Source organism: Aegilops tauschii, chromosome 6 (genome assembly GCF_002575655.3).
Source record: "Aegilops tauschii subsp. strangulata cultivar AL8/78 chromosome 6, Aet v6.0, whole genome shotgun sequence".
NCBI classification, from domain to species: Eukaryota; Viridiplantae; Streptophyta; class Magnoliopsida; order Poales; family Poaceae; genus Aegilops; species Aegilops tauschii.
In genome coordinates this window covers 10,693,884-10,717,660 of record NC_053040.3, presented here as the reverse complement: position 1 = coordinate 10,717,660, position 23,777 = coordinate 10,693,884, and the positions used below count along the sequence as shown (strand labels likewise).

At 48.4% G+C, this 23,777-nt stretch overlaps 1 protein-coding gene across 1 annotated transcript; it reads left to right on the top strand.

Annotated features, from left to right (window-relative positions):
* The first annotated feature begins 9,131 nt into the window (after window positions 1-9,131).
* Window positions 9,132-12,477, top strand: LOC109762837 (sucrose:sucrose 1-fructosyltransferase). The gene is made up of 3 exons (XM_020321717.4): window positions 9,132-9,794; window positions 9,906-10,789; window positions 11,596-12,477. The coding sequence occupies exons 1-3, from the start codon at window positions 9,347-9,349 to the stop codon at window positions 12,292-12,294; spliced, it is 2,031 nt and encodes a 676-aa protein (XP_020177306.1). The 5' UTR covers window positions 9,132-9,346; the 3' UTR covers window positions 12,295-12,477.
* The last annotated feature ends 11,300 nt before the right edge of the window (window positions 12,478-23,777 follow it).

The window sequence follows — 23,777 nt, the reverse complement described above, 5'->3', positions numbered from 1 at the left end:
TCGGATCCGACGTGGCAATCTGACGTGGCAAAATTACGACCAACTAAAAAGGTCACTGACAAGATTCAGCCCGGTCCGATTAGGTGTTTTACATGGGCCGAGCCCAATAATTCAGCCTTTTTATATATTTTTTTCTTATTAATTTTGTCAGCTATATGGGCCTGGTCCAACTATTCGGCCTTTTAAATTTCTGTTCCATTGCCTTTTATATAGACCATTTTTTTCGGCCTCAACCCTTTTATAGTCCATTTCTGTTTTGGGCCTCGGCCTTTTTACAGACCATCTACTTTTTGGGCCTTGGCCTTTTCGTTTGTCCCACTGGTCATCTTTCTATTTCTCACACTTGAAACTATTAAAATGATAGCCAAAATTAGCACCAAATATGCTGACTACTGTACATCATACGAAATTACAGTATTTACATAGTGTTTATACAACCAGATATGCTGGCCACTGTACAACATAACTAGCACCACATTATAACTAGCTACTCTGTACTTTGTCGAGTTTTAAGCTTCTTCAAATTTCTTCAGCCCTGAGCTCATGTAAAGAGAGGAAACACCACACTTTTAGAGCTTGATCACGGCACAGATGTTTATTTGGTTGGGTCATGCTGCAACAACCACATAGAAGCATAATTATAAGCACAAATACACCAACAATATCAGTTCAAGCAAATGATCTAGTAGCAAAGCATGAAAAAGGAAGCAGCACATGGCGGGAATGTTTGCAACATCTCAGTTGATGACTTCAAATAGGAATAATGTATACACGTATAATACAAAAATATGAGAAACTATCACAGTACAGAAATGGTATCACAGAATTATATAGCTAACTCAATGACAGATTGAAATGTTTTACGCAACGTATGGAACTCAAAAGAACATTTCTGGTTAGTCAAGAGCATCTTGACTGCAGAAATTAGATAGTATGAAGGCAATATTCTAATGATCAAAACAGATGAAGTCGCAGAAATTAGATAGTGTGAAGGCAATATTCTAATGATCAAAACAGATGAAGCTGGCAACATAATATAAGCAGAAGTCAATTGTATCTACTAATATTTTGTGTGTCCAAGTAGGTACTGGTGGAAGGGTGTACCTGCATGTAGGGCATGAGGAGGAGCTAGAGCGCCCACCTGAACTGGAGCTGCAGTAACCATGTAGGCAAGCATCACCCAATACTTGGGCGCGCCAAAAACAAGACCATGTCCTCAATAACAATCAGGTGCACCTGCATCAACAAGAGGCGCGAAAACTGAGAAATGAGAACAAAATTTACATATTCATATTTTCGGATTGATAGTCTCTAAACTTTTATGTATATTGGAAAGAGAAGGACTGCCAGCAAATAGCACATATTCATATTTTATTATTGTTCCAAGGCAGCAGTGTGCAAATAGGTATAATGTTTATTTGCAAGAGGCCAGAACTATTATAAAATCAGGCAATGAACACATAACATAAAGGCATGCATGTATTATTAATTGAAAGAGAGCATCAATCAGTAAGGATGAAATCCATTCATTTCTTACATATGATAGCATTAGAATATAGAGTTAACAAAAGCACAGTATCAGTTTAATGATTTCACCATCAAATCAGAAGTGCTATTACTAATCATAGTTAAAATGACTCGGACGTCACTCATATTTAAATTAAGGTCATATATACTACAAGAAGCACAGATCTATCCCAGTGCTAACAGTACAGATCTGAAACGAGCTGAGTTCAAGAATGATAAAATCATTAATACAGAAATATCCCAATTCTAAACAAGCTGGTTAAGCAGTGCAGCCTTCCATATAGCATTACATACACTACTAATCACATTAATAACAAACGTCCACATAAATGACAAGTCAACCATGCTGATGGACAACAGAATTTAGCTCATGCAGTGCAGAACTATTGGACACAAAAACACAAAGTTTAGATCGATATTAGCCTAACTAGCAAACCGTTTTAAGCACAGAATCACATCAAGACATGGACAGTGAGCCAATCACAGTTTAGAAGGCTTGGACTGCATAGACAAGTTGATCATGGAACTAAAAGAGCTAGGCTTATGTGGTGCAGACATGACTGCCACAAAACCATAGAGTTCAGATCGGGAATACAGTTACACAAGCAACCGTCTAATACAGCTACACTAAGCATAGAAACAAATTAAGACATGAAGAGTAAGCCAATCACAGTATGGCCATTCTGAAGCCTCACTTCAAATTGCAGGACAACAGTCCCATCCTTCAAAGTAACAGGACTATCAAGCTCTTTGACTATGGCATATATCCTGGCTGGCTCGCTAACAAGGAGACCATAGTCTTCATGGCCATCACTCTTCTCGTGCTTCCATACACCTGCATGACAGATTTATATCAAAACTTGATACATGAAGTATTGTGCAAAAAGTATTGGTGGAAAAACATATTTTGACAGGAAATGGAGTCAGACAGATAACTAGCTATCTGGGAATCAATGGAGATAAACAAAGAACAACAGGCCTAGGTTTAACACAGAAATCCTACCTTCAGTATGGAAACTGAGATCACTATTTACATCAAACAGATGTTTAATGTGGCGTCACATAGCTACAGAAACCATATCATGAGTAAACTAAACATTTGCAAAAGTAGAGCCAGGTTCTCTCAAGGATTGTAGCCTTTCATATATTTATGGTACCTACTTCCTACATGATCATTTCACTAGGGTGTGACAGCAATAGCAGCAAGTTGTTCTGTCAAGCATGTGAGTGGATTCAGACCAGCAGCAAACCAAGCAATTTGTTTCAGATTTTAAACAGGCAGAGTATTTGTAGAGTTGAATCACATGAGAAAAATAGTGACCACCATAGGTTGCCTAAGCACGCTAGCTAATCTGGACGGCCATGAGTAAGAGCAGCAACAAGCAAGCAAACAGGGAAGCATGTAAGCACATGAGGTAACCCAACCCAGCCTAGGATTTCAAAACGAGAGAGGAGTGGAGGGAAAAATCGACCTTGAGTTGCTGCTGCTCCTCTCCATGGACGGGCACATCGCGTGAGTGGACTTGACCTGCAGCACATCACGAACAGGGCAGACTGAGAGGCGTGAGGAACCCACATCCACATCCACGGCTGCCGGATCGAATCAAACAGAGAAGGGAGAGCACCTTGACCTCGAGTTGCTGGAAGACGGCGCCATGGAGGTCGGGATCCAGGTCGTAGAAGCCCTCGACGGCGGCGAACTTGGGGGCTAGGTGCGCCCCACCTGCTCCTGCTCCTCCTCCTCGAGTAGGAGGAGGCCGACGGATGCAGCATGAGGAGAAGGGGGCCCTGCCCCCGGATCCGGCGCCCTCGTCGCCGGCGCATGGCCCGCGCGCGCCATGCCCGTCCTCTAGAAAAATGGACATGGGGCGAATCCCTAGCCACGGGTGAGGTTGCGGGCTTGCACTAGAGGGTACGAGAGATGAATCTGACGGGAGGGGAAGAAAGAGCTGCGCGCCGGCGAGAGCCGCCTCAACTCGCCGGAATCGGGTGGAGCAGAGGAGTCGCGGGAGGGAGAGAGAGAGGGCTCGCGGGGGAGAAGGGCTCGCAGTGAGGGAAGGGGATGGGAGAGAGGAGGAGGGCGTGGGGGAGGCCATGGATGGCGGGGAGCTCGGCCGGAGGGAGGTGGAGGCGGCGATCTGGAAAGGAGGAGGTGGCGGAGGTGATCTGGAAGGGAGGAGGAGTGGTGTGCCGGGGCTAGGGTTCGCTGCGCGGTGGGTTTGTTTGTTTTTTTAGGGTAGCTCGCGGTGGGTGGGTGAGAGGGTTTTTTTGTGAAGGAACTACCAAATAATTGTTGCAAAAATGGACCAAATCAATTTTATAAAATACTAGGCCATGTTTAATGCACAATTGACAAAATGGTTGGGTGTAAAAAGTTTTTTATCCACCTCTGGTGAAAAAGACAAATTTCTGCCGATTCAGTAGGAAGCGGGTCAAATTTGAACTGTAGCTGCCTTATAGTTTGCTCTTTATTTTTCCAAAAATCATTTCTAGGTACATAACTATCTATTTAAGCATAAATACATGGTTTGGTGGTGATACGTTGAGGTTTGGATGGTGGCCTAGGGCCCCAACTCCAAAGCGCGTAGACTCGCATGCCCGCCGCGTGACCGTGGCGTTGACATGCATTCTGGGAAGCCTAGGCATGTCTAGTAGGTTTGGTACTCCCCAGGTAGATGCTTGGAAGAAAATAACAATAGAAGAATCTCACGAGGAGACCGAACTATGCTCAAACATGAATTAGTACCCAAGTGTTTGATTAGCGGTACGGGAAATTCACAAGGCCAATGGGCCTGAGTTTTGGCTGAGGATGATCATATACTAGGGAGACTGTCTTGGCAAATTTTCAGCTCAAATGGAGGAGTTTAGATGGCACTTGCTTTGCAATGTGCCAATCTGGACAGAAAATAAAAATTGAAGCTGGGCTCACATAGATGATTTGATTGAGCTGCAATTTGGAGGAGGGTGATAATTTGTGCATATGAAGGCACTGTATAAATTTCACGCCATTTGGATGTGCATAGATAGTACTTCCTTCACAATGCTTCTAGGTGGACAAAAACTTTGGAAATTTGCCGAGGAAGATTTACTAGGCAAATGGAGCTGAATTTTGTCACGAGGCAATGGTTTGGATAGGAAAGAGTGCCCAAATTTTTTGAGGGCAATCAAGAATATAAAAATAGCACTTCCTTCACAAAGTGCTGTTCTGAACAGAATAGGAAAATGAATATTGTTGAACTATATTTTAACTAGGCACGGAAGGTTTTTGACATATTTGACGAAGATATGATCCAAAGAATTTATGAGAATTTTTCGAAATTTTGGGACGAACAGAAATATAGGTTGCTTCACAACCTAGGGCAAAAATTGACACATGGACATGACACATAGGCAAAACTGATGAGGTGGCGCCTAGTCATAGCAATCCACCACAACTTACAAGGTTATGACCATCTATATTGGTCATGACCAACTAGAAATAAGGCAGCAGATAAGTGTTGTCCGCTTTATGACCATTTCGTGTAAGGAAATTACGACCTTTTTGACAAAAATGGTCGTTATAGTATAGGGTTTGGAGCCCCCCGAACAGCTTTTGACCAATTGGTCTCAAATGGTCATAGATCTATGACCAATTCTTCCAGAGTCACTGACAGAAGGTCACTAGTTGACATATTTCTTGTAGTGGAAGTGTGTGCACATGAAATCTTGCACTGTAGCAGTATTTTCCAACCTGTTTTCAACAGTGTTTGCACCATTTTCTGCAGCTGATATTTTTGAAACAGTACAATTGTGCAAACCTTAGGAGAGTTAGGCAATAATGGACCAAAACAATTATTTTCTTCCCCACTATCAATACCAGAGAGATGTGGAGGAAACATAAGGATTTCTTTTCAGAGGAGTGCACCGGCGTTGGGGTGGAGTTTGGCAAAAGGGAATTGTGTTTCATCAAAGACAACGCCACGAGAGATGTGGACGCGTCCAGTGGGAATATCTAGACATTTAACTCCTTTGTGTTGTGCACTATAGCCAAGAAATACGCATTGCTTGGAACGAAACATAAGTTTTCGATTGTTTTAAGGACGAAGATTAGGCCAACATGCACAGCCAAACACACGAAGTGGAGTATAGTTCGGTTTAGCATGCAAAAGCCGTTCAGTGGGAGTGTCATATTTGATGACACGACTTGGCAAGATGTTTATGAGATGCACAGCAGTAAGAAATGCTTCGTCCCAAAATTCCAGTGGCATAGATGCAGCAACAAGCAAAGCAAGATCTACCTCAACTATGTGTCTATGTTTACGCTCGGCAGAGCCGTTTTGCTGGTGTGCGTGTGGGCAAGAAACATGATGAGATATTCCCAATTTCTGAAAGAAGGAATTTAACTTTTCATATTCACCCCCCTCCCCCAGTCGGATTGAACAGCAAGGATTTTACTATCAAACTGTCTTTCAACAAGAGCTTGAAAATTGAGAAAGACTTGAAAGACATCAGATCGTTTTTTGAGGAGATATATCCATGTATATTTTCTAAAATCATCAATGAAGCTAACATAATAAGCATGTCTACCAACAGAAAGAGGAGCAGGCCCCCATACATCAGAAAATATAAGTTGTAGTGGTTTGGTAGAAACACTAGTTGATATAGGGTATGACAACTGATGACTTTTTGATTTTTGACAAGAATCACACACTGTTTCAGGATTGTGCTCTCCAACAAATTAGAGTTTATTTTTGCTAAGAACTTGCTTAACAATAGAGAAAGAGAGATGGCCTAAACGAGCATGCCATCGCTCAAGTGAGAGTCTAATGGCACTACACACTTGTTTATTGAATCTGCAAACTTGGGGAATCAACAGGTAAAGTCCATCCACACATCTACCTCGGTAGAGAACCTGCCTCGTGACCTGATCCTTGATCAAAAAGAAGAATGGGTGAAATTCTAGAAAGACATGATTATCAAGAGCAATGCGATGAACGGAAAGGAGATTTTTGGATGAACTAGGACAGTGATGAATATTATTTAGATGAATATCTCTATGTCGGGAATGAATAATTGAATGGCCAATGTTGCTTATCTCCATACCTGTACCATCGCATTGTGGACTTGATCATGTCCATGATATCTTTCATGCATGGTGACTTTTTCCAACTCATGGGTGATGTGGTCGGTTGCACGAGAGTCCACATAGCAGTTGGTATCTACACCATATGACTTGTTGGCTGCTGCGGCAACCTTTTTCTTCTGGGAGTTATCATCTGCATAGCGCCACTTGCATTCTTTTGCAATATGATTAGTTTTCTTGCAAATCTGACATTTTCCTTCATATTCATCATACCCTCTGAAATTGTTGTTGTAGTTGTTTTGGCCTCCCCTGTTGTTGTTGTAGAAGGGGCGACCGGCGTTGGTGTTGTAGTTGTTTCCTCCACTGCCGCCGGAGTTGGAGTAGTGGCCGCCATAGCCACCGCCATGGTTGCTGCCACCATCTCTATAGTGGCCGCCGCTACCACCACCGTGGGGGTTGGAGTAGTGGCCGCCGCCACCACTACCGTAGTGGCCACCACCACCGCTGCCATCATGTCCTCCGCGACGAGGGCCGCCGCCACCGCCACGGTAGCCTTTGGAGGAGCCACCCCGACCGCGAGAAACGGCATTGCCGAAGACTTGAAAGCTTGGCCGCCTGTGCCCTGGAACATCTCGACTCACTGGTCAAAGGTGGATACCATGCTGAAGAGCTCGTCGACCGTGGTCGGCTCAGGTCGCACGTCCAAGGCGCTGATGATGGGCTGGTACTCCATGTCAAGCCCGGAGATGATGTGGGAGAGGAGCTCGTCCTCATCTATGGGTTTCCCTCCTGCTGCGATCTCATCGGCAAGACCCCGCATATAGCCGAAGTATGCAGCAGCCGACTGGGTTCCCTTCTGGGCGGTGGTGAGTGCGATGCGGATGTGGTTGCAGCGGGAGCGGGATTGGGCAGAGAACATGTTGGCGAGGGCGGACCAGATGGCATGGGAGGTTTCAAGAGATGCGACTTGCACTAGGACTTCTTTGGAGAGATTGCGAAGAAGATAGGCAACTATTTGCTGATCTTGGATGAGCCAAGGCGCATAAGCAGGGCTCACAGCCACCTGATCTTTGCCCTCCGCATTCTTGCTGGTGATGGTTTTGGATAGTTGTTCTAGGGTTTTGTCGACGTACCCAAAGAGGCCGGCCCCCATGATCTGGGAGCGAGCTTGAGCGCGCCAGAGAACATAGTTGGATCGTGTGAGGGGTTCGGAGACATTGTTGTTGAGGCCAGAGGAGACTACCGCGGTGGATGTCGACATAGTCGAGTTTGGAGGTGGAAGGGAAGGATGGGAGGGATAGCTAGACGAAGGGGAAGAGGGTAGCTCTAATACCATGTGAGATAATAGATCGAAGCGTCTCAACTCCTATACACAGGAGCCCGCATGTATATATTGATATTGGCAAGGCCCGATCTCGCATGAGGCATACATATACGGTTGAGAGATACATGGAGAGATAAGGGAAGATTACATCAAGAGATAAAGATAAAAGGATCTTCCTAACTACTCCAATATCTTGAGGTACAAGGCTGCGGTACAGACTTGTAACGTGACAATGTTTAACACCCAAAAGGTTTTAAGACACAAACCAAAAGAATTGATCGTCGGCCACCACTTTAATCCAGAGCGGAGAGGCAGCCTTGGTCGTCGCCGAGGCCGGCTATTGGGCCATGACACATCTCTTGCTCCGTGCACGCTCCCCGTCCGGCCACCGCGGTGTCTGGAGCGAGCTCCCACAGGCCACCAGACACTCCGGCTCGCGAGGAACGCCATGTGTTAGACGAAATGAAAAATAGATTCCAAAATGTTCTATTTTCCGGTTTTATGTAATATTGTGAAAATAATAATAATAATAATTTCATTGTAAAATGAGTTGTGAATTAGCAAAAAATATGTTGAAAAGTTAATTTTGGGATGGCTTCCTGACTGTCTACTACAAAAAGGTCTGCCCGTTCCGGTAAGGGAGGGGCGAAGAGCGTGGCGCACCTTCACCTTGATTTAGTACTTGTGGTCGTTGTTAGTTGCTTGATAGACCTGGTTGTAATTTTTATTATATCTAGTGTTCTGTCATGCTTGATTACGAATACTCCCTCCGTCCGAAAAAACTTGTCCCAAGCTTGCTCCTCAAATGGATGTATCTAGCACTAACTTGGTGCTAGGTACATCTATTTAAGGGACAAGTTTTTTCGGATGAAGGGAGTAGATCGGAAGTTTCACCCACCAAAAATGTTTTGTATATAGGTTCTTGGTAACTAACTTTGCAGATAGACTAGAGATGCTCTAACAATGCTAGCTAACCATAGTATCACACAATAAGCGTGTCTTTCGCTAATTAACAACTAACCTAACTCAATCATACATGCATGGAAGGATCTGAACATGCACAAACACGTATCCAGCCTGAGCCAACGAGTAGTTGGTTCTGAGAGAACAATCAGTGAGTGCGACAGGGCGTAATCATAATCGAGCTGGATAACATGGCCTGGATGGATGATGATTAGCACTGACAATCCAGCCCCGCCGCGCCGCGGCCGCCGCCAGCCAATGGGGCCGCGCCAGGTGCGCCGTTGAGGCAGTAAGGTGGCGACTATAAATGGCACCCGCGGAGCTCCTCGGCAAACACGCACAGGCACACACATTCTCCTCGTTCTTGTTAAGTTTAGCAGAGGCGATAATTGATCAGTCCCACCAATTCCTCTCCCTCCTTTGGATTCTGCGGAGATCGAGGCATCCTTTGTCTCCTCCGTCTCTTTTCCATGTCAATGGAGACCAGAGACCGCGGCTCGATGCCGGCGCTGGTGCCATGCTCCTACGCGCAGCTGCCGCTGGACGATGACGAGGCCCAGGCCGGGCGCGCGCGCCCAGGCCGGACCGGGCCGGTGTGCGCCGCAGTGCTCCTGACTTTGGCCGCGGTGCTCCTTGCTGTCGCCGCGCTCGCCGGGGTCAGGCTCGCCAGCGAGCTGCCCGCCTCGGGCATCGTCATGTCCGGCCACCCGACCGAGGTCGACGCTGCGCCGATGAGCACCAGCAGCCGGGGCCCTGAGTCCGGCGTCTCGGAGAAGACGTCCGGCGCCAGCGCCCACGGCGGCATGCTTGGGGCGGACGCCGGTGGCAACGCGTTCCCGTGGAGCAATGCCATGCTCCAGTGGCAGCGCACCGGCTTCCACTTCCAGCCCGAGAAGAACTGGATGAACGACCCCAACGGTACGCATCTCCTCTTTTGTTGCACTAATACAAATGATGGCATTGCTCTAAGTTTCTTATTCTTGTTAGAGATTCCATCAGAAACTCATTTCTTTGAGAATTCAAATTCAGGTCCAGTGTACTACAAGGGGTGGTACCACCTCTTCTACCAGTACAACCCAGATGGCGCCATTTGGGGCAACAAGATTGCGTGGGGTCATGCCGCCTCTCGCGACCTTCTCCATTGGCGCCACCTGCCCGTCGCAATGTCCCCCGACCAGTGGTATGACATGAACGGCGTTTGGTCGGGCTCCGCCACTGTCCTTCCCGATGGCCGCATCGTCATGCTCTACACCGGCTCCACCAACGCCTCTGTCCAGGTCCAGTGCCTTGCCTTCCCTAGTGACCCCTCTGATCCCTTACTAATCAACTGGACCAAGTATGAGAACAATCCGGTGATGTACCCGCCACCGGGCGTCGGGGAGAAGGACTTCCGGGACCCGACCACTGCGTGGTTCGACGGTTCCGATGACACATGGCGGCTCGTTATCGGCTCCAAGGATGACCGCCATGCTGGCATGGTGATGACCTACAAGACCAAGGATTTCATCGACTATGAGCTTGTCCCCGGGTTGCTTCACCGTGTACCGGGGACGGGGATGTGGGAGTGCATCGACTTATACCCGGTCGGCGGTGCAAGGGGCATCGATATGACGGACGCGGTGGAGGCCGCGTACACAAATGGGGGCGACGATGTTTTGCATGTGATGAAGGAGAGCTCGGACGATGACCGGCACGACTACTATGCGCTCGGGCGATACGATGCGGCAAAGAACATCTGGACCCCATTGGACACCGACGCCGATGTTGGCGTCGGGCTGAGGTATGACTGGGGAAAGTTCTACGCGTCCAAAACCTTCTACGATCCGGCAAAGAAGCGGCGTGTGCTCTGGGGGTGGGTCGGTGAAACCGACTCCGAGCGCGCCGACGTCGCCAAGGGATGGGCCTCCCTCCAGGTACTTGCCACTTTCAACATCTTGTTGTTGTTGTTTTTTTGTGGGGGTCAACATCTTCTTGTTGTGCAAACATGGTGAAATCAATTGGTTGATTAACCTCCATTAGTTGATTCTTAAGAAAATGTTGCTTTTGTGAATTTAATTTGCATGGTTAGGAGCGTTGCAAACACTTTTGGTTTGGTTCCATAGACACCTCGGCATGATGGCATGGCCCGGTGGGCCATGGTCAATGCATGCAAATAATAATAGCAGCCACTTGGGATGAATCATGGATAGACAGCATCATATATAGCAGCTAAAGCAATGTTGCTGTCATCTCGTTGTCAAGTGTCTCTTAGCTTCCTTGAGCTTGCATACAGCTCAAACTAGTTGCAGCTACTGTTGGGATACCAAGATTGGTAATCTGTTGCCAGTTTGTTGATACAATTTCTTTTAGCACGAACCAAACTTGGTTTATACTTTACATACAAGAAAAAGGTTATGTCCCACAAACAAACTCTGCATACCCCTTGAATCAATCATGTGGTAGCATGTGGTCTAGTGGCAGGCCAAGGTTGGCAATTTGGTACTAACAACAAACTAAATACTAAATAATTTCTGCTACTACCAACCAAATTGTGATTAGACAAGAAAAAGGGTTGTCTTGTCTGCTTACCACACTGTTAGTTAGCAATTCTTTCCGCTCAGACGTTGAATGATACTACCTAGGATTATTTTCTTTGTTGTCAATGATTGATACCTAGGATACTTTGCTGAATAGTTATCAATTATTGTTAATTAATCTTAGTATGTTGCTAATGTTGCAGTCAATCCCTCGGACGGTGGTGCTGGACACCAAGACAGGAAGCAACCTTCTGCAGTGGCCGGTACAGGAGGTGGAGACGCTCCGGACCAACTCCACCGACCTCGGCCAGGTCACCATCGACCACGGCTCGGTCTTCCCGCTCAGCCTTCACCGTGCAACCCAACTCGACATTCAGGCCTCATTTCACATCGACTCGCTGGATCTCGCCGCCGCCAATGAGGCCGACATCGGCTACAATTGTAGCACTAGTGGCGGGGCGGCGGGCCGGGGCGCCCTCGGACCCTTCGGCTTCCTCGTGCTCGCCGATGCCAGGCACCATGGTGGGGACGCAGAGCGGACCGCCGTCTATTTCTATGTTTCGAGGGGCCTCGATGGAGGCCTGCGCACACACTTTTGCCATGACGAGACGCGCTCGTCTCGCGCCTATGACATTGTCAAGAGGGTCGTTGGCAACACTGTGCCGGTTCTCTCCGGTGAGGACCTGTCAGTGAGGGTGCTGGTGGACCACTCCATCGTGGAGAGCTTTGCGATGGACGGGAGGTCAACAGTGACGTCGCGGGTGTACCCGACCGAGGCGATTTATGCAAACGCCGGTGTTTACCTCTTCAACAACGCCACCGGCGCCCAGGTCACCGCAACCAGCCTCGTCGTCCACGAGATGGACTCCTCCTACAACCAGGCCTACATGGCCTCAATGTAAAATGAAAATGGAAAGATAAATTTTTTGATAGCATATGCATATATGTGTAATTACTTTTTTGATTTTCTCCTCACTCCCCCTATCTTGTGCTTTCTAGAGCGAATGGAAGATGCCATGATATGCAAAGCTAGAGCTGTACATGTACCACATCAGTCAAATTAATTTCTACAGAGATTTTGATTTTGTCTTTGAATGTTTCGGTTGGTTGATTCATACTGTCTCACAGGCCATCTACAATTGCAGAAGGACAGTGTCTCGGTATGCACACAAACATGAAACTGAATTTAAATCAAGTGCTGATGAACATAGTACCGTGATGTTGAGAGTGGCTGTTGAGTTCGAAAAAGTCCCCTCATTTACTCGACTCTGTCATATTCTATCCTAAGACTAATTACGTAACATAGTCTATTGCCTTACTTAAGCGTGAGAGGTAAAGATGGACCAGGCGGTCGATGTGGATGCAGTAATCCTAGCTAGTGATGCCGGGCAAGCGCAGCCCCGTCGGTACTGCTCAGCTCATCCTTGATGCAGCATTGTTGATCACTGAGATATATAGATATATACCATCCGACCACACCCTGCGTACTTCACACCGTGTTTCTGTTCCAAGTATGAAAAGGGGAAAACAGAACAAGGATCAGTCATGATATATAGATTTAGATAACCATTCATCAATGGATCAATAGATTTTGACGAGACAAGCAGTTGTGCACAACAACAGTCAAATGCTATCATATATTTTGACCCATAGATTCAAAGTACTAGTACAATTGTTCAAGCAATACGGTTTAGTTGCTTTGATGTCCCAATGGGACATATTTTTCCTTAGACAACCTGAAGAGTAAAACACAAACCGGTCATGGCAAGTAAAAGCCAGTCGTGTAGAATGACAATCCTTGTTATGATATACTCCCTCCGTAAAGAAATATAAGAGCGGCGTTTAGATCACATCTCAATCGACAAATATGCACCGGCACCTTACATGACCCAGAATTGAATGTCTGTGTGAGCAATATCATGCTTAACCATACCGACGTTGGAAATTGACTACATAGTACATTAATACTACAACATTCTGAAACAAAAAAGTAGTACAAGTACAGAATGGCTCGAGTCACGTGTCATAATTCAAAGACAGCTTACTCGTAATGAGAGTTCATATAATGTAATATGACTATAGGAGAAATAGTGATGCAAGGAAATAAACTTCCATTATTCAAGTTGCTAACCCTTCCCTCTCTAGTTTCCTTAAACATCACCACAGTCATTTACAGCTCGCCCGACCATGCACAAAGGCGGGAAGTCGTCATCCTCCTGTGCAACACCTGCTACTAAACTTTAATCTCTACGGCAACCCAAGAAAACAACTACCTACGGCCATGACCACATACGCAAAAACAAATTGTAGCATGTATAAATCATCTTATGAGTTGGAAAGCATCTCAGATGCTGCGTAAGTAGTATTTATAAGGAATCTGAATCATTCATATGCCTACCACCATTCAACCACTAAATTAAATATGTGATGGTTAATCAACCATCAACAAAAGTAATGGATGATGACTAATGTAGCAATGCCAGTTGTTTCCGTGACTAATCGAATATGATGGTGTATTGATCAATGCTATAAGTTTCAACTTTAAAAAAGCACATGGCAAAACAAAGCAATAAACACATAGAAATTAACATGATGCACACTCAAATATTTGTAAACTCAACAAGAAAACTATATACACAAACCATCCAAAGTGTAAAGGCAAACCTTGAGGGGCCATTCTTTAGCACAGGAAAAGTGGGAGGCCATATCATCACAACAGGATGGATATATGAAGAACATAGGTCCTCGTTTGTAATCTCATACAATTTACACAGTGTCTTGCACTTGATATCCATGTGGAATATGCACTGACCCATCCGTAAGAACACAAACTCGGAATTGTCCCCCACGTGGTTTATCATGGGAAGAGCATCACAGTCCAACATACCCAAATTCGCGCACGTCTCACGCAAACAAATGGTGTCCATGACCAACCAGTTTGCCCCCTTGTGTAGCCAGACGCAAAGTTGAAGCTCCTCGACATGGATTAGGTATACACTAGAGGCATCATCAGCCCGTGACAAGATGGTGCTTCTCTCTCCATGCCCACCCCTTGTGGCAGCAGAATCCTGGAGGAACTTGAGGCCATCAAATCCCACACAATAATGTCGCTCTGGGCGGTTGCCATATAGATTTTATTGCCGACGAGCACAGGTCTTGGTTGCAGAGGGAAGGGACGACGGATGTCGTCTATAGCCAAGCTATGCGTGCACCAGGCACCATCCCGCAACATATACACGTACGCGGTATGCTTTCTCTCCCTGAAATGCTTTCTCAGCGGGGTAGAATGTAGCAACAGATGCCAATACGTGACACCATCACCTTCTTCTTTGGAGAGGACGTTGGCACGCCACACACTACCAGAAAAACTTCGTTTGCCGACGGCATCCATCGGCATAAATGCCGCTATGCCAACGGCCAAGGGCAGACCGTAGGCGTAGAAAAGCCGTCGGCATAAATACATATATGCCGACGGGGCCGTCGGCATATACGAGGCCGTCGGGACCGCTCGAGGTACGCCTACGGGGCCCGTCGGCATAGGAGCGGCCGTCGGCATAGCCCTTGCCGTCAGCGCTGACCGTTTGACGACGTTGAGCCTACGCCGACGGGTGGTAACGGCGGCCGTCGGCATACCCGTGCCAGCCCTATGCCGACTGCCGTCGGCATAGACCTGGCCCATACCCCTCTGCCACGCCATTGATCCGTGTGCCATGCCACGTCATCGATCCGTGGGACTGCACCTCCGTGTGTGCACAGATATGCCGACGGCCTAGCCGTCGGCATACTTTTTTTAGTTTTATTCTAAATTTCGCTTTATACTACCTATGGCAAATATATGCCTATGGTATAGCCGTCGGCCCCTCTGCCACGTCATCGATCCGTGCGCCATGCCACGTCATCGATCCGTGGGACTGCACCTCCGTGTGTGCACAGGTATGCAGACGGCCTCGCCGTCGGCATACTATTTTTTTATTTTTACTTTATTTTCTCATTTTTACTTTATTTTAGTTTTTGTTTTTGCATAAGATAATTATGCCTTATCTAAAAAAATACCCTGATTGTATATCGATTGCCCCCCGTTACGAACGTCGCTATCGCTGTGTCACGGAGGGGGGAAACGGTCGACACGGAGGGAATTCTAGTTGGTGGGGGGATTCGGGGTGTAGCTATGTCACCAAAACATCGCACGGGTCCCGATGCATATGTGAAAGTGTTCAAGCATGCGTAGACGCCCGTCTTGGGGCTCCACGGTGTGCCCCCCTGCACGCAAGGCAGTGCCGCCGTCACTTGGATGGGGGCACACCCCGAGACGCGTGCCGCCTCTTCGGACATGCCACCACACCACCCCGCATGTATGAGGGCCCGGTGCGACGCTCGGGTGGCATTGCTACCCCCCCAGGGCCCCCGTCCCGCCTAACCCTGTAGCGTTTGACCACGGGATCTAGCCCTTTGAATTTGCACGGACAGGCTTTGAGCAGTGGACCTATCCACCCGGTTGTGGTAGGTCAGCCCATAGGAACACTTTGGAGCAACATCCGGCCAGACCCACGGCAAGATCCCCTCCGTGTAGACCCGACGCGTCCGTTTCCCCCTCCAGGTGCAGGCGGCGGCGCCGTCCGTGAGGGGGGCACACCCCGGAGACGCGTGCCGCCTCTTCGGACATGCCACCACACCAACCCACATGTATGAGGGCCCAGTGCGACGCTCGGGTGGCATTGCTACCCCCCCGGGCCCCCGTCCCGCCTAACCCTGTAGCGTTTGACCACGGGATCTAGCCCTTTGACTTTGCACGGACGGGCTTTGAGCAGTGGACCTATCCACCCGGTTGTGTTAGGTCAGTCCATAGGAACACTTTGGAGCAACATCTGGGCCAGACCCACGGCAAGATCCCCTCCGTGTAGACCCGACGCGTCCGTTTCCCCCCTCCAGGTGCCGGCGGCGGCGCCGTCCGTGAGGGGGGCACACCCCGGAGACGCGTGCCGCCTCTTGGGACATGCCACCACACCACCCCGCATGTATGAAGGCCCGGTGCGACGCTCGGGTGGCATTGCTACCCCCCCGGGCCCCCGTCCTGCCTAACCCTGTAGCGTTTGACCACGGGATCTAGCCCTTTGACTTTGCACGGACGGGCTTTGAGCAGTGGACCTATCCACCCGGTTGTGTTAGGTCAGTCCATAGGAACACTTTGGAGCAACATCCGGGCCAGACCCACGGCAAGATCCCCTCCGTGTAGACCCGACGCGCCCGTTTCCCCCCTCCAGGTGCCGGGTACCGGGTCCCATACTATCGGTAAACTAAGAATCTAAAAATGTAATAATTGAATTGATTAAAAACTCCGATATTCATCATTGAAAATGTACAACTGCTGGAACCTTTTAGTGCTCGGGCACCGGGCCGACTGCCCGGGCACGCCCGGTGCCCGAGCACTGAAAAGTTCACCGCAATTGTCCATTTTCTTCATATAAGTCTAATGAATACCGGAGCTTATAACGTATGGATTAGTGAACTATTTAAACAGGTCAAATTGCTTTTCCCTCGGCGAGGTGGGACTATTTTTTCAAAAAAAAGTAGTTGCCCTCTATGCCGACGGCATAGCCATCGGCATAGGCCTCCTATCTATGCCGACGGCCTGGCCGTCGGCATAGAGCCACCCTTATCCACTCGACGGCCCTCTCGCTGCCATGTGGGACCACTCCTATGCCGACGGCCTGGCCGTCGGCATAGGCCCACCCTTATCCACTCGGGCCACGCCGTGGCCACTCATTCAACTGTCCCCGACCCCCACCCGCGCCGCCGCCCGACCCCGTCCCCCACCCGCCGCCCGACCCCGACCCCCACCCGCGCCGCGCCGCCGCCCGCCGCCCGACCCCCACCCGCCGCCCCCTCCACCCGCCCGCCGCCCGACCCCGACCCCCACCCGCCGCCCGCCGCCCGACCCCGACCCCACCCGCGCCGCGCCGCCGCACGCCGCCCGACCCCGACCCCCACCCGCCGCCCCGGTAGCCCCCTCCACCCGCCCGCCGCCCGACCCCGGCCCCCACCCGCCGCCCCGCCCACCTCCTGCTGCTGCTGGTGAGCAGGCCGCGGCCGTGGCTCCAGCGAACTCCGGCGCCCTCCCGACCCTCCTCTGCTGCTGGTGAGCACCGGGGAGGCCTCGGCCGCCCACGCTCCACCGCCCGTCGCCGGCCCCTCCGCCACCACGTCCCCCGCCGCTCCCCTACCGCCCCCTCGGTGAGCTCCCCCACCACCGTGCCACTCCCCCCGCTACTGCCTTGCTCCCCTGCCGGTGCTGCCTTGCTCCCCTGCCGCTGCTGCCTTGCTCCCCTGCTGCTAGATGAATGGATGGATAGATAGTTAGATAAATAAAAAAATTGTATGTTTATTGTTCTTCTTGCTACTGTTTTTAGGTGGATGGATGTATGGATTATTTTTTGTTAGATGGATAAATGAATGTTGTTAGAATCATAGATGGTGGATGGGATGGAATGTCGATGAATATTTTTAGAAACTTTGTTTGTCATAAATTTAATGTTAGGTCATGTTGATAAATGGATGTTGGTCAAGTTAATGATATATGAATGGATGGATGGATTTTGGACAAAATTTTGACACTTGACTGAGATGTGATGATGTTGCTATTTTTTTTTATACTCATAATGATCTTGATAAAATAATTGAAGACAAAATTTTGAAACTTACTAAGATGTGATGATCTTGCTAAAAATGATAGTCATGATGATCTTGCTAAAAGAATAGAAGACAAAAGTTTGACACTTGACTGAGATGTGATGATCTAAGTTGTTTTTCCGGTGGAATTTGCAGGCTTTGTGGTGTCACATTTCACCGGAGTGGCCGTTGTCCGACGCGTTGGTCCCTGAGCATCCCTCTGCTGTTCGACTACTTCCTCTACAGCGGAGGGTGAGCTACAAATCCATCACCTCCTTTTTCATGTGACTAGATTACATTCTCAAGTCATGTCTCGTAACCTAGGCGTCTCCCGTCCGAAAGGGTTGCATCGATAAATATGCATTCAATTGCATATTTATCACCGCAGCTCTTTCGGATTGTCCAGCGTTTTCCACGGACAGCCCGAGGATGTGTAGATTGGGTATGTTCTCCATGTTCTACCCCGTTCCGAGACAGGATTTCGGCGGCGCCTCCCCATTGTTCTCCGGAGCACATTCTCTCGGCTATTTGCCGAGACGTGTATCTGGAGAACAGCGGGGAGGTGCTGCCGAAATTTTGTCTCGGAACGGGGTAGAATGGAGAACGTACTCAATCTACACATCCTCGGGTGGGATTAGGACCCATCTTTACCTATTAGAGATGTAGGTGGATTAAACGCGGTAGAAACTGAAAATTTGATGTGATTAATTTAAATGAATCCTTAATTATGTTGTGTGGCTTGCAAAAAAGCAGAGGATGGCAGATAATCAGTGGATGTACAGTGGTTTTATCCGTCGGAATCGAGTAACATCAGAGTGGATCGCGAAAACCGATGTCTATTTGAAGGAGATATTCCGTTGTCCAATGAGAATTATCCCACCATGCCCCTGTGCGAGATGTGCCAGACGTCACTGTAGAAATCGGACGGACATGAGTGAGCACCTTCGCACGCACGGATATATGCCAAACTTTGACATGCTGCCGATAAACATAGCCGAGCAGGACCGTGGTAGAGAGGAGGTGATGCGACAACGCATCGATGGATATGAGGAAGAAGGGGTTAGGGACATGCTAGATGATGTCATTGTTGCAGAAACGGGAAATGCGACACCTTCAGAGAATGAACCGGAGGAGCCGGAGGCAACCGCAAAGGCCTTCTTGGAGGTCTTGGCCTCGTCGAAGAAACGTTGTTATGCGGGGGCGAAAATATCTCAGATGGATGCCATCTCGCAACTGATTGCAGTCAAGGCTGAGTACGGCTGTAGCCAGAAATTCTTCGAAGCATTCTTGGGAGTACGGGCTAACAGCCTCCCTGAGGGTCATGAACTGCCGAAAAGCATGTACGATACAAAGAAAATCATGAAGGCACTCTCTATGGATTATGAGAAAATAGATGTTTGCCCGAAGAATTGCCTTTTGTTTAGGCACGAGTATGCGGATGACAAGTACTGTAGGCAGTGCGGTTCGTCTCGGTACATTGAGGTGGTCGGTGAGGATGGTGAGAAAAAGCAGCTAACCATCCCCGTTAAGGTTCTTCGGTATCATGATTTTATAAAAAGATTGCAGCGCCTTTTCATCACGAAGGAGCCTGCCAAAATGATGAAGTGGCACAAGGAAGGTATAAGGTACAATCCAAAAAAAATCGTACATCCATCGGAAGGGGAAGCATGGAAGTCGTTCGATGAAGAATACCCCGAGGAAGCAGCCGAGGCTGGGAATGTCAGAATAGCCATATCAGGTGATGGGTTGAATCCATATGGTATGTCGTCAAATCCATACAGCTGCTGGCCCGTGTTTGTAATTCCGCTCAATCTTCCTCCCGGTGCCCTAATGCAACGCAAGACCATGTTCTTGTCGCTCATCATTCCGGGGCCTGATTATCCGAGGAAGCAATTGGGTGTGTTTATGCAGCCGCTGGTGGATGCTTTGCACCATTCTTGGTACTTTCCGACGTTGACATACGACCGGGATCTGCAGAGAAATTTCTTGATGAAAGTTTGGTTGCACTATTGCATGCATGACTTTCCCGGCTATGCTCTATTCTGCGGATGGTGTACAAGTGGGAAGATGCCATGCCCAGTGTGCATCCAGGCTCTGCGAATGATTTGGCTGAGTAAGGGTGGCAAGTATGTTGCCTTTGACCTGCATCGATAGTTCCTCCCTCCAGACCATCCAGACAGGAAAGACAAGAAGAACTTCACGAAAGGCCGGGTTGTTCATGAAGTAACCGAGATTCCAACATTTTCGGGGGCAGATGTTCTTGCTCGGCTAAAAGCTCTCTAGCCTAAAGTCAAAGGCAAAGCCAAAGCCAAAGCCAAAGGCTTCGAGGGATATGGTGAGACGCACAACTGGACTCACATTACCCCCTTCTCACAGCTTCCCTATTTCAAGGACCTCAAACTTCCTTACAATATCGATGTGATGCACACCGAAAAGAATGTGGCAGAGTCCCTTTTCCACACGATCCTCAATATTCCTGATAAGACGAAGGATAACGTTAAAGCTAGGGCCGATCAACAGAGAATTTGTGATAGACCACGTCTGAACATGAAGCCTCCCACAGGCGGTCGAAAAAACTGGTTCAAGCCAGATGCTGACTTTGTCCTTAAACCGCCAGAAAAAAAGGAAGTACTTATCTGGCTGAAACACATTTTGAAGTTCACCGATGGTTATGCATCGAATATAAGTAAGGGAGTCAATCTTTCAACGGGCAAAGTGACCGGCCTGAAGAGTCATGACTACCATGTATGGATTGAGCGGATAATGCCGGTGATGGTTCGAGGCTATGTCCCCGAGCATGTCTGGCGAGTGCTTGCCGAGCTAAGCCATTTCTTCCGCACGCTCTGTGCTAAAGAAGTAAGTAAAGACGTGATTGAAAAATTGCATAAGAAGGCACCGGAGTTGATAGTCAAGCTAGAGAAGATCTTTCCGCCAGGCTTCTTTACACCGATGATACATCTCATTCTGCACCTCGCGAACGAGGTATTGTTGGGGGGGCCTGTGCAGAATCGCTGGCAGTACGGCCCTGAGAGACAGAACAAGCATCTCCGACAGAAATGTGGAAACAAAGCTAAGATTGAAGCTTCCATAGCTGAGGCAGTTATCCTAGAGGAGGTGTCAGAACTCAGGACATCATACTATCCAGACCACGTTCCCCATCTGCATAACAAGGTGCCTCGATACAATATAGAAGAGCCGAATTATCAACCCAAGCTCTATCTATTCAACGCGCAAGGTGGGAGGGCTGGGGCCTCGAAACCTTATAACATGCCACGACAAGAGTGGGAGGACCTCATGTTCTATATCTTGCACAACATCAGGGAAGTTGAGGAAGTGTGGATGAGGTAATACCACTACACCATTCCTTTATGTCTTCCACATCATCATGTTTTATGTTCACTTAGTCCCGGTTTAACACCGGTTTTCTTTTTTTTAGTGATTTCGTTCAAGAGGAATGGACGGAAATGAATCCTCCTACTGAGGCGGAGGCACTTACTCTTCTCCGTCAAGGAAACCCTGGACGTAAAAATTTTGTTGCTTGGTTCATGGAGAAAGTAATTGTCCACACTCCCCTATTAAATACCTAGTTCAACATTTATTAGTTAACTAATGCACGCAACAATTTCAATTATACTTGTAGGGAAAAGATCCGAACATATCTATGGATGATGAATTGAGATGGGTTTCCATGGGTTTTGACCCTGCCGTCATGACATGTAAAAAGTATGATGTGAATGGGTATCGCTTCCATACAGAGGATCACCAGAACAGCCGGCCTGATCCCAAAACTATAAATACCGGAGTGTACACCCCCGGTCAAAATTCAGTAGACTACTACGGAAGGGTACAAAATATATACGAGATTAAATTCCACCAGGGGCGCGAGACCCTAAGTCTGCCTGTGTTCAAATGTCGATGGTTCGATCCGCGGGAGGGGGTAAAACATACGCCTTCCATTGGTTTGGTCGAAGTTAAACCATCAACCGTCTATGCCGGAGCCGATCTCTTCATTGCGGCTACCCAAGCTACACAAGTATATTATCTGCCTTACCCATGCCAGAAAGAGTACCTAAAGGGTTGGGAAGTTGTGTTCAAGGTGTCGCCACATGGTAAGCTACCGAACCCGAATGAAGACGATTACTACAACATTAACCCCATGACATACGAGGGAGTGTTCTATCAAGAGCAACCTGATGATGATGATGTGGTTAGAAACGATGACGCTAGACCATTGGGTGATGATGATGTGGATCCAAACGACGACGAAGCACGGAATGATGGTGATTTAACTCATGGCTTCTTCCATTCTTGTTTCGTGCATGATTGTAGAAATTCTATCGAGTTCTCCCGGAGCACAGGGGCAGAGCGGACCAGATCGTGCTACGCCAATGCAAGAAGAAGGCCCGCCAGATGCAGTACGAGGTGCGCTATGTGGCCATCTCGACATACTACCACGACTATCTTGGTGTGAAGATGACCAAGGAAGAAGCGCGGAGGATGGGCATTACCTTGGAGCGGGACGAGTTCTTGGCGGTAAGTATAAAAGATTTTTCATTATGCTTTCATTATGCTTTCATTACCTTGTGGTACATTTCACCGTTTCGTGTTGACATGCCATTATGCTTTTATTATGTAGGTGTGTCCAAATTGGTGTTATGGAAAAGACGAGTCCTGGGCGGCATTGGTGGATCTTTGGTGTGATGAGGCTGGAGCCTGGGCGGCTATGAGAGTCAAAAACAAGGCTAACCGAGGGAAGGAGGGAGTACATGCTCAGGGAAACCGAAACCACTATCTCCACAAGGAAGTTAATGTATGACTAGCTAACCCCATTAAACATTCTTCTTCTTCTATTTACCATCACTTTCTTATGTATGACTAACCTCTATTTGGTGGTGCAGGAGGAGAAACTGAAGCGGCCGCTCTCACACATGCAGGCGTGGGAGATCGCCCATACGCGGAAGGACCCCAAGCCTGGCGAGCCCAAGTACTACGGCAAGAAGACCGCGGGGAGGAAGAAGGCCTACTCCGAAGGGTATCTGGCGTTACATCCTGACACACCTGACCCCATTGCGGTGGATCTGGACGAAAGGGTGGTGGTGGGCATGGGGCCGAAGGAGCACGGTCGGGAGGCGGTTCTCGATGCTGTGATCACTCCGTCTATCTCCTACACACAGCTCCGTCGGATCGACCCGACCCTGAGCCAGCGCACGAGCACGCGCATGAGCAGTGCACCGTCACTGTCCCTCTTTCAGGAGCAGCAAACTGTAAGTATTTTCCCTTTTATCTTTATTGTTCCCTTTATTTTCCGCATTTAGTAGTTTTATGAGTCTCATCATGTCATATTGTAGGCCTACATGGAGTACACACGCCAGGAGACTATGGCGTGGCACGACCGCCTTCATGCATACCATCAGCAGAGGGATCGCGAAATGCAGCACGCTTTTCAGGAAATGGCGGCCGACAGGTGTCCTCAATGGCCATCAGCAGAGGGTCCTCCAGCACAACCAGTTCTGCTGACCTTTGAGGAGTTTGTGGCACAGAACGCTGGCCCCTCGCCGGTTAGTTCATCCCCAATCAATTCACCCAAACCATGTCATGCCTTTCAACACAGTCTTATATCCCGTTAATATATCTTTTCAACATCCAGGGAACAGGTGCATCTACCGTTGGCAGTGGTCTTCGCAACACTCCCGAGACACGGAGCCCGACCACTCCGATC

What these genes read in the sequence shown, in the direction of transcription:
- LOC109762837 (XM_020321717.4), top strand. Translation starts at nt 9,347, where the DNA reads ATGTCAATGGAGACCAGAGACCGCGGCTCGATGCCGGCGCTGGTGCCA. An exon ending in CTGGATGAACGACCCCAACG is followed by an intron (nt 9,795 to 9,905) that starts GTACGCATCTCC and finishes ATTCAAATTCAG; the next exon opens with GTCCAGTGTACTACAAGGGG. An exon ending in AGGGATGGGCCTCCCTCCAG is followed by an intron (nt 10,790 to 11,595) that starts GTACTTGCCACT and finishes CTAATGTTGCAG; the next exon opens with TCAATCCCTCGGACGGTGGT.